General features: G+C 36.3%; 1 protein-coding gene across 1 annotated transcript; it reads right to left on the reverse strand.

Annotated features, from left to right (window-relative positions):
* Positions 1–199: 199 nt before the first annotated feature.
* On the reverse strand, positions 200–10,369 carry LOC101536180 (membrane-spanning 4-domains subfamily A member 5). Its single transcript, XM_004585469.3, has 5 exons — positions 10,103–10,369; positions 9,342–9,470; positions 7,979–8,035; positions 6,745–6,897; positions 200–343 (listed from the first exon to the last, which is right to left on the reverse strand). Exons 1-5 carry the CDS (start codon positions 10,253–10,255, stop codon positions 236–238), a joined length of 600 nt encoding a protein of 199 aa, XP_004585526.1. The 5' UTR covers positions 10,256–10,369; the 3' UTR covers positions 200–235.
* Between the last annotated feature and the right edge of the window lie 240 nt (positions 10,370–10,609).

Here is a 10,609-nt window from a genome sequence, read left to right on the forward strand (position 1 = left end):
CACATTGCCGCTCTGTAAGGCAGGCATTACTAACAGAAGCAATGGTACCAAGTGGACGATTCCATCTGGGAACGAGGGGAGATGGTGCAGCCAGATGAGAGTGTGTTTTATCAGCTAAAATGTCCCCAGATCTGCCTTTCTTGAGTTACTCCCCTTCACTCAAGGAGTTGTCACCCTTAGGATTCTGTGTTCCTTTAAATAAGATTATAACACATCTTTATTCTCACGATGCTGTTCAACAAGTTTCGTCACAGTCATCATCTGGGTGGTACACCAAAATTGAGAAGGACAGAGAAATGAAGAATTCAATAATGGTGAAGATCATCAACATAATCAAGATTCCCTATAACACGAGAATAAAAGATACAAAGAGTCATGACATTGGCAAAGGAAAATCTGTAAGTCTGTCAAGTTTTCTGGTGCTCAGGCGTAAAATTAGTGGAGGACAGTATAACCTGGCCTCGCCTGGCACAGAAAATCGTGTTATTTTCTTATAAAAAGTCACAAGCAATACATTTTCTAAATTCGGCGTAAGAAAACTTTCATTTTATAAATAAAGAAATAGTGCGAAGAAATGTATGTGAAAAGAGTGGTGTGTGAAAAAGAAGGTGGTGGAAAAAGAGGCTAAAGCAGAACAGGGAAGAAACGGAAGGGAAAAAATGGAAGTTTATACAGGCCTAGCAAAAAAAGAATATGCAGAAAAAAAGACATGAAAAGGAAACTGGACTACAGGTACCATCTTTATATATATATATATATAATCTCAAAGAGATTTAAAGTATTTTGTATTTTAGCACCTTGTGGTCAGTAGTCCAGAAAATGTGTACTAGCGCTAGGCTGGTTAAGTCTTTAAATATTCTGGGGGATAATTTTCAGAAGGCTTGCTTATTTATTTAATTGGAAAGGCAGAGTCAGAGTTACAAAGGAGGGAGAGGTCCAGAGGGCTATCTTCCATCCTGGTTCATCTTCCAAATGCTCTTGGTGGTTAGTTCTAGGCCAGACTGAAGCCACAAGCCCAGAACTCTTTGGCTCTCGCTTGGGTGGCAGCAGCCCAAGTATTTTGGCTGTCTGTTGATGCTTTTCAAGCCCATCAGATGGTAGCGGGTTGGAAGTGGAACAATGGGGACTAAATCTGGTACCAGCCTTACCATAGCACCAATATCCTGAGTCCTGAATTTTATATTTTCTGCATCAAATTGCAGGGGTTAATATAATTAACATTCTGTCTATAGTCATTGTTTTCTATCGTGTAATCACAGATTAAATAAGCACTCATTTTAGAGCCAAACGGTTCTTCATGGCTACATTGATGCTGTGATTTGCCATAATTCATTGATTCTTCAGTGACAGAAACTAGTTTATTTCTCCTTTGCTTTTTGAGTTTTCGTTTTTGTTTGTCAGACCACTCTGGATAGTATCATTATTATACATATATATTTAGTATTCAGATGATTTAGTTTCTATGGAGATAAAACCTGGCTTTGAAGGGAAGCATGTTCTTCACTTAATTCTGAATCTCCTAGCTTTCTAAAATATAAGTATCATTTTATATTTCTACCACTGATATATACAAATGTAATAACATCCTCTTCACATTCTTTTCATCGTGTTCCTGACATTGGTAAGTCTGAAAGTTTTCTATTTTTTTATGCCGGTTAAATGATTGTAACTATTAGTCTATTGTCACTGACATTTGCCTGCTACTCAATGTGTGTATTTCCAAGTGTGCCATTTGGATTTGCTTTTTTTTTTTTCATTTTAAGTTACTTCTTCATACTATTTTTTTTTATAAATTGTGCCATTTCTTATTGGTCATATGCGTTCTCTGCATAGAAACATTACAAAATTTTGTGTCATCTGCATTAAAAGTACTTTTCCAGTTTTTAAACCTCCACCAACAGCTGATTTGGTAATGATATATTCTCTTATATACTGTCAAATTTGATTTCCTATTGTTTTTTCCAGACTTCTACACAAAATTTGCAAGCTGTAATTACCTACGATTTTCTAATAATGTGCTTATCATATTTTAGTATCAACACTGTGACAGTTTCACACATAGAGGTGAACTGAAAATGTTATTTTTGAAAATTTTCTGAAACTATTTAAATTCGGTATTTTTCCTCAATATTGAAGAACTAAGCTGTATCTAGGCTGTTTCTTTTCTTTCTTTTTGGAAAGCTTCAAAAATTACAAATGTCATTTTCTACTCCACATCAGGGTAATTAGCGTTCTATTTCATGCTATATTCTGGCAGGGGACTTGACATAGTTTTGAAAGATGAATTTTATAAGGAATTTGTCAATTTCACCTAACGTGTCACATTATTTTTGTAAGACTATTCAAAATATCCCCTTAATATTAACAATTAAAATGTTTACGGTGATTCACTTTTGTTAGGGTCTGATTTGATTAATCTACTTTTTCTCTTTCTTCTTGATTAATTGCCAGGGTTTTAGCAATTTATCACTCATTTTAAACATTAACCTTTTAGCTTTATTGATTGTATTGTTTGCGTTATATTGTCTTGTATATTGTTTGATTTAATTCTAATCTCATTGTCATTTAATTTCCTTTTCATTTAACTTCAATTTATAATTTCTGAAACTCAATATTTAGATAATTTTTAGTCTTCCATCTTTTTCAATGTTTGTAATTAAAACTACTGCTGTCTCTAAGAATTCTTTAGTTGGTATGAATATTTTTGTTATTTTATCCTTCATGTATTTTTAATTTCTATCTCACCTTCTTCAATTTGATATTTTAAAAGCTATGTTTTTTTGTCATTTAATGCAGTTCTTACAGCATGGTGTGATGAGAACTTGTTTTGAATCAGTTATGGCAACTTTTTTTCTTTTGTCAACTGACCCTTTTATCACTATAAAAGTCCTATGTCTTAGGTGTGGTAATTCTATTTGTTCTATGTCTACTTTCTTGTTATTAGTATAAATGTCTCTTGTAAAAAGCACACAATTTAAAAATTCACTATGGCAATCTCGTTTAATCAGAGTACAATATTACAAAACTATCCTTTTAATGATAATCATGGAAATTACCAACTACCTCTTTGACTTAAAATAGGTGCCATGAATTAATGCCTTTACTACATTCCTTTTTTAAAAAATATTAATTTATTTTTATTGGAAAGGCAGATTTACAAAGGGGAAAAGACAGAGAGAAAGATCCTCCCTCCATGGGTTCATTCCCCAAATGGCTGCAACACCCAGAGCTGAGCTGATCTGAAGCTAGAGGCTTCTTCCAGATCGCCAACATGGGTGCAGGGTCCCAAGGTTTTGACCCATCTTTTGCTGCTTTCCCAGGCCATAAGCAGAGAACTAGATGGGAAGTGGAGCGGCCTGGATATGAACCAGCTTCCATATGTGATCCTGGTGCTTGCAAGGGGAGGATTAGCCAGTTGAGCCATTGCACCAGCCCCCTTACTGCACTCTTGATTGTACTAGCATTTGAGAAAATGCTTCAATCCTGTTTACATTCCTTCTCTCTTCCAACACTTTTAAATTCAAGAATTACTATTTTTAAACATTCAACATGCCTTTAGTTTCATTCACATTTTTCTGTTTTTAGATGTCTGTATTGCTTTCAGAATTGCTGTATTTTAATTGCTTATTATTTTCTCCCTGCTAAAAATTTTCCTTTGGTGCAGTGCCATATTTTTCAATCATTTATCTGATATCTTTATTTCGACTTTAGAAGGACTTGTTCATTAGACAGAATTTCAAGTTGGCATCATGTCGTTTCAGCACTTTGAGGACATCGTTCCATTGTCTTCTGCTTCCAACAGATCTCCAAACTGAGTGTCCGTCAACTACTGACCTTGAGCACCTATGTGTGTGATGCAATCCATCTACTTTTCCCACTGATATTTACAAGGTTTTTCATGGCTTTTTTCCTCTAGCAGTATGACTACACACAGCAATTTTCTTTGCATTGTTCCATTGTGGTTCATAGAGCTCCCAATGTATGTTTTGTCATTCATGCTTTTCAGAAAAGTGTTGGTGATCATGTCTTCAGTTACTGGTTTTGCTGTATTATCCCTTATTCTGTAATTTTGTAAAGATATACTGTAGTATTTGGAAGGCAGAGTTACAGAGAGAGTTAAAGCATTCTGTCTTCCCCCCACTGGTTCCTATCCCATGATGGCCATGATGGATAAAGCTGGACTGGACTGATGCCAGGAGCCCAGAAGGAGAAATCCCCTCCAGGACCCTCAGTTTGTAGCACAGACTCAGACACTTGGGCCATCTTCTGCTTTCTCAGGTGCATTAGCAGGGAGTTGGATGAACCAACGCTCCTAAGCCATGCTAAGGCTGCAGATCATGGCTTAATCTGCTGCCATTCTTGTTTTATAATTAAATATATAAATATACACTAAAATAATTTTGTCTCATGTGTTCTTCCTATTTTTCTATCATATGCTTTTTGTACTTTCATCTTCATATTTTATACTGCCTCTCTTCCTGACCAGTTATTTTTGATATTCTCAGTGTGCTGTTAACACAATCTGTTGAACCCTTAACATCAGACATCACAATTTTTAATGCTAAAATGCATTTTGATACTTTCTTATTATGCCAGTTTTCTGGAAACATTATCTAATTTGTTCCCTTTTCTTGAACATAATAATATCCGTAGCTATTTGTGTTAAATCCATAACTGCCATATGTATTCAATTTTGTGTTTTATTATTTGTCTTTCATTCTTGTCTTCTGGCATCACTAGTATTATTTTTAATCAAAAATTATGTGTGAAAAATGATAGATATGTAAATAATCTTGTTTTGCTCTAGAAATGATTTTGCTTGCAAGTATGTGTTGATCAACATAATTTAAGAATGAATTTTTAGTTTTGTCAGGGCTGGTTTCTTTTCCTCTAATTCTAGAGTATCTTTTTCCTTCACAAATAAAACTTGAACATGTACATCTTGCTATATACCCAATATAAGGGGTTTTGGAATTATTTTCTGATTGTGTATGATTTTATTGCCTAGAGCATACACTGTATGACTTCACCCTTAATTTTAATCTGGAGCATGCTTTTTTTCCTAATATGTATTCTGTTATTTTAGGCTAGACTAGATGTATGTGCTAGGTCTAGATTCTTATTTTTGTGAGTACTGTAAATATTAAAGCATGTTTAAATTGCCAAAAATCTAAAGTTAATGAAATCTTTACCTTCTTCTTTGGAAAAATTAAACTGTTCAGCAAACCTAAATAGCAGAAGTGCCATTGGTAATTTTTAAAAAGCTTTCATTTGTGTATTGGAATGGCAGGCAGACACAGAGAGGAGGAAGACACCAACACAGATTACTCCCATCCTGTGGTTCGCTTTCTAGGTGGTTGCAGCAGCCAAGGCTGGGCCAGGCTGAAGTCAGGAACCTGGAATTCAAGCTGAGTTTACCATGTGGGTATCAGGAACCCAAGTACTGGAGCATGAGCTGCTGCTTCACAGGATACACATTCGTGGGGAACTATAATCAGTGTGGAGCTGGGACTCCAGCATCCTGACGTGGGATGTAGGTATTCCAGGTTGCAGCTTAACTGCTGCATCAAACGTCACCTCCTTCTTGGTAGTTGTGAATGGAAAATTTGGTGGGACTTTCTTGAGACTGTTGTGTGTCCTTGCCTTTGTAGCTTTTGATTTTATTTTGTTAAACACCAGGACCAACTTCAAGTCTTAAGCATTCTTGACTCACCCTATTTGTAATGATCAAAGATGAAAATCCCAGTGGGGTTGAGGAGGAATATGTTAGGGGACTTGATTTGCAGCCAAAATGTCTCAAATGTGTTTGTTTTATTCTCTTTATTTAGGCAATATGGTTCTACTGTTATTGGACAAGATATTTTGGATGTGTTGTTCTTGCATGAGGAATGTGGTAGTATCAGGAACCTAGTTAAGTGAGGAGAAGGCATCTTCTAGGGCTTCCTATATTTTATATACTCTGAGCTTTAATTCCTTTCTCATTCACTCATGTGGGTTGGATCCTAAATTGGGCAATATTGCCAAAATGGCTTTAAGAAATAAGCCACTTTGTCACTCTTCAGCATTTCATTTATAAAATTGAAATTACTGGCTCTCATCTAAAAATTGATCTAGTAGTCCCAACCAATCCCATTAATAAAGGAGCTTAGTTATTTTAGAGAAAGGTCATTTCATATTTTCCACTTCATAATTACCAGTACCAAACTGTATTTTCTGCTTTCCACCTCTGCTTTCTGTGGTCTGGCAATTCAGATGTTAGTATTTCTTAGAGTCTATCATATATTATTTCTGTTGACCCCCTTTACTTCATTTTCTTAGCAACTTTTGATGTCTTGTATTTATTTTTCTCTCATGTGCCTGCATGCTTTGGACATTCATTTACTTAAATTTTAGTAAGAGTAGACATAAATGCCTGTTTTAAGCCCACTAAGCTTTTGCAGAAGTCCAGCCTCACTAAATAGATCAAATTTTTAATAAAAGGAAGAATTGTCCTCTTGGGACTCTAATGTACCTTGGGTTATACATTATGACTACTTCTGTACTTGTGTCTTTTGCTGATATGTGAATTCTCAAGGTAGGCTTTTTAAAATTTCACAATGCCTAGTGTAATATTTATCAAGTATTAAAGACTCCACGTGTTGTGATGAATTTAAAAATACATGTGCACCTACAACATGATTTAGATGGTGAAAATAAATGTGAAGATATCATTGGCTATTTAGTCTAGAAACATGATAAACTTACAATGAATAGCACAGTAGTACCATCACATTCATCGTTTTTTCCAGTGTAGCCACAGATGTAGTTTTGGTCTACAAGAAAGCCGAATATGAGGAGAACGATTCCAGATGCTGCTCCCAGGGCACTAAGAGAATTCATTATTTGGCCTGCCTTTATCTGAAAAAGAATAAGAGCACAACACAATGACTCACTCTAGACAAAGCAGTGAATGGAGAGTCTGGAGAGCAGGATTTACGTGCTTTGCCATGCCACACACCAGCTGGGTGATTATATGCAATCCACTTCATTTCATTGAACTTCAGACCTTTGTCCACAGAACAAGGAATCCAGTGAACTTGAACAACTCCTCCGTGCCTCCCATTCTATATCTAAATTAATTCTTACTAGCTGGAGATAGGAGATCACACAAAACAAAGGAGGTACTCGGGTGGCTGTATTGCATCATATTTTGATGCTCTGGTAAAATTCACGACCCATCTACAGTTTTAAGACCTATTATGTTTAATGGTTAATTTACAGAAGATGTTCTTTGCCAAAGACCATTTATTGACATTGATCTCCTTTAATCACTAAAGATAACTATAATTTATGTGCAAGTTGCAATTTTACACTCATTGAAAATTTAACCCTGTAAAAATTGAATGCTTTCATTTCAGAGAGAGAAAATAGACAGATGCTACCTAAGTGCAATCCAGGTCTCGCATGTGAGAAGAGGAGCCGTATTAATTCAGCCATCACTGCTGCCCCTGAGTCTGCATTGGTAGAACAATGGAGCCAGGAGCCAGAACCAGGTAACCAACCCAGGTACTCTGATGGGGGACATGGACATCTTTACTACCTGGCTAAATGCACACCTGGCAATGTATCCTTTCCAGATTATGCTTAGGTTGTCTATAGTGTGTCTTTCATATAAGACAAACAAACTAGTGCCTATTAAAGTGTCTGGTATGCACTAGATAGCACAAATACTTTCAGGAAGAATTAATGATTGAGTTCTTGGAATAATCATCCCTCCTCTATCATTAATTGATTGGGGAACCTGGATAAGTCGTTGAGCTCCTCTAAGCTGGATGACTTAGCAAATGTTTTTCAGACACAAGAGATAGAAAGAAAATGCCATCGGTGCATATCATTGGCACCTTGTGGGATTGCTAGTGGTGTAGTGATTTTCCAAATTCATTTTCAAAGTTAGAACAAATTATTTCAAAATAATGCAGTTTTAAGAAATATAACTCACCAAAGGTCTTGTCATTTTTCTCTTTAGTGAAATTAGCAAAGCTCCAGAACTAATGAACTGTTAAAAAGAACAAATATTTTAGTGATGAACATCTTTAGCTGAAGTGACGGAGTTTTAACATTTTCTTTCTGTGTCCTCCTGAGTTCACAGTTCTCAGGGCAGTGAGATGATGTGACTGTTCACAAATGATTAGTGAACAAAATATTGGATTAGAAATCATTTGTAGCTGAAATGAATCATTTGAACATGAAAGGTTTTAAAATTCCACTAAGTTTTAGTTCTCTTATCCATTTTCCTCTTAACAGCTATTGTTAACTCAGCCCTGACAGTGTTAGAAAGATGTCCAATTAGTTCATAGTTAATAAGATCAATTCTGTCTTATAACATAATGTGTCCTTAGTGGACAGGAGCATAAGGGGGAGTTGGAACTGATGTGCTGGTAATTCTGAAGGCAAATGGAACTAAGGCAAATGCAGGAGCATCTTACCCAGTGAAAACTTCAAATGTGGTGACCGTGACCCCTGTTTAAATGTGGTAATATTTCTCTACCTCATCGCTTCCACCCTTACTCTGTGTGTTGAATCCTTATAGTCTGCTGAGTAAGAAAATACTTTCCCATACTTTCATTCTTTCGCTCACGATTCTCGATTCTCCTTCGGTAGCCCCATCTTTGACACCCAGAGTTCCCTACTCCCATCCTTTGTGTGTGTCCTCACCTGACTCACCCTTCAGAACTCAGTCAAACTGAAAATGCTTCTGATCAGCATCCTTTCTATGCAGAGGGAAGTGTCTGCGTCTATTCTTACCCATCTCATGTGGTGGAAAGATGGACTGCCCTTTTATGAATCTCCACAGCCTGCCTATTGTTTGGCACTAAATTGGGTGCTAAATTAATGTTCACTGAATGATATAAAGTATTCTAAACTAAATGCCCCTTGTGCAAATCAAAAGGCAGCTTGAGAGGCACTCTGACTGCCTAAGAATTTTTTGCTTTACTTACACACACATTCAGTGCGTATACATGACAGCTGTTTATCACACTGCATTTGTGTATTTTTTTTTCTTGCTCAAATGGGAACCCACTGAAGGACAGCCTCTTGTACTAACCTGTGGATTCTGGTTGCCTTCCTTTCCATGTCTGGCTTATCATAGATAGTAACTAATTCTGAGTGGGTAAACAGAGCAACAACTTGGGAGGAACTTCAAGGGTCAGGGATAATACAGAAATAACTGGTGAATTAAATGGTAATGTTTGGGCTTATTCCACATCCCCCCTCCTCTTCAAAACATTTCATATAAGTGAACCAGCTTATCTCATAACATCCCCATTGGCTTCAAATTCAACTTGATTCATTATACTCACAAAAATAGGACCCCAGAATGGATATCCTGAAATAAATATAAAGGGAAACCTTGGATATGGATTTACAAAGAAGAAATGGAAAATCATCCCAAATGAAAAGATCATAATTCCAAACAGGATCTGGAGAGTCTGGAAAGAAAGGAAGAAGTCATGGTGAGGCAGAAGCAAAATGGTAGCTTTTCCTCCATTTAGAAGATACTTTGGTAAAAAGGCAGTTAATCCTTTTTTTGTAAATAAGGAAAGGAGCAATGCTCCTGGGCCCTCTCTGAATTCCTGTATCTGGTATATAGTGAGCTGTGAAATGATCCAAGTCGTTGTGAACACATGAGTGAACAGATAGATGAATGAAAAGATTGGTATTTATGTTATTTTAAGAGCCCCTGCAAAAGACTCTGTGTAAATATAAACATATTTGACATATAGTCAATCTGTGAATTATTTTTGATTAAGAAAATATAAAATTATAAATGTACAATAACCCAGGACATTAGTATATTATTTACTGTTGTCAACTAGGTTTTCATTTTCCTTTTTTTCTTGGAAACTATCTAGAAAAATGTCATAATCTCTTGGGAGAATGACTTGAAGGAGCTTGCAAATCTTGGTTAATTCATACTTAGAATAGAAACATAATCCTTACTTTTTGAATAGCCTTGGAATAGAAGTTGGAATTCCTCACTACCTTAAATACTTCTGTCATCATGTATTTCTTTTCTATCCTTTTCTCACTCTTGGTAGGACACAAATGTGGTCATTCTTACCCCTGAGACTTTCATTTTTGCAACTAGTAGTTTCTCCAGAGTGCTTTGGGATTCATAAGATGTAGCTGTCATGCCCGTTGGCTGATAATCCGGGACATTGATCTCTGGAGGAAATACCAGAAACACAGGACTGTGTGTCTCTCTTGACGTCATGGTGGTGTAGTTGGTATTTTGAAATGGAGGGAAATGATTTAGCTAGTTCTTCAGTCTAGACCATGTTGTTTTCCTGTCCCAAGGCTCTCCGGAACGTTGGCGATTTTTGTGCTTTGCCTTGGAATTACAGAACCATAGAGTCACAGAGTCATAGAATCCCCAGAGGGATCAAGATCCTGAAGGTTAATAAGTCAAAGGCCCATACTGGAGAAGAGAGGACCTGACTGCTAGTCTGGAACACACTATGATAATGGTCTCTGGTCGCTTGTTAGTTTTGACAATTTTTTTCTCTGAAATTGTTCGTTTCGTTTTTTAATTTAATTTTTCCTTTTATTATTATTATTTTATGATACA

This window comes from Ochotona princeps, chromosome 4 (genome assembly GCF_030435755.1).
Source record: "Ochotona princeps isolate mOchPri1 chromosome 4, mOchPri1.hap1, whole genome shotgun sequence".
In the NCBI taxonomy this organism is placed as follows: Eukaryota; Metazoa; Chordata; class Mammalia; order Lagomorpha; family Ochotonidae; genus Ochotona; species Ochotona princeps.

Excerpts from the sequence above, each read along its gene's own strand:
- LOC101536180 (XM_004585469.3), bottom strand. The coding sequence starts at position 10,255 with ATGACGTCAAGAGAGACACACAGTCCTGTGTTTCTGGTATTTCCTCCA. Across the intron at positions 9,471-10,102 it reads CAAAAATGAAAGTCTCAGGG|ACTCTCCAGATCCTGTTTGG; the intron begins GTAAGAATGACC and ends CTTTCTTTCCAG. Across the intron at positions 6,898-7,978 it reads GAAAAATGACAAGACCTTTG|ATAAAGGCAGGCCAAATAAT; the intron begins GTGAGTTATATT and ends ATTCTTTTTCAG.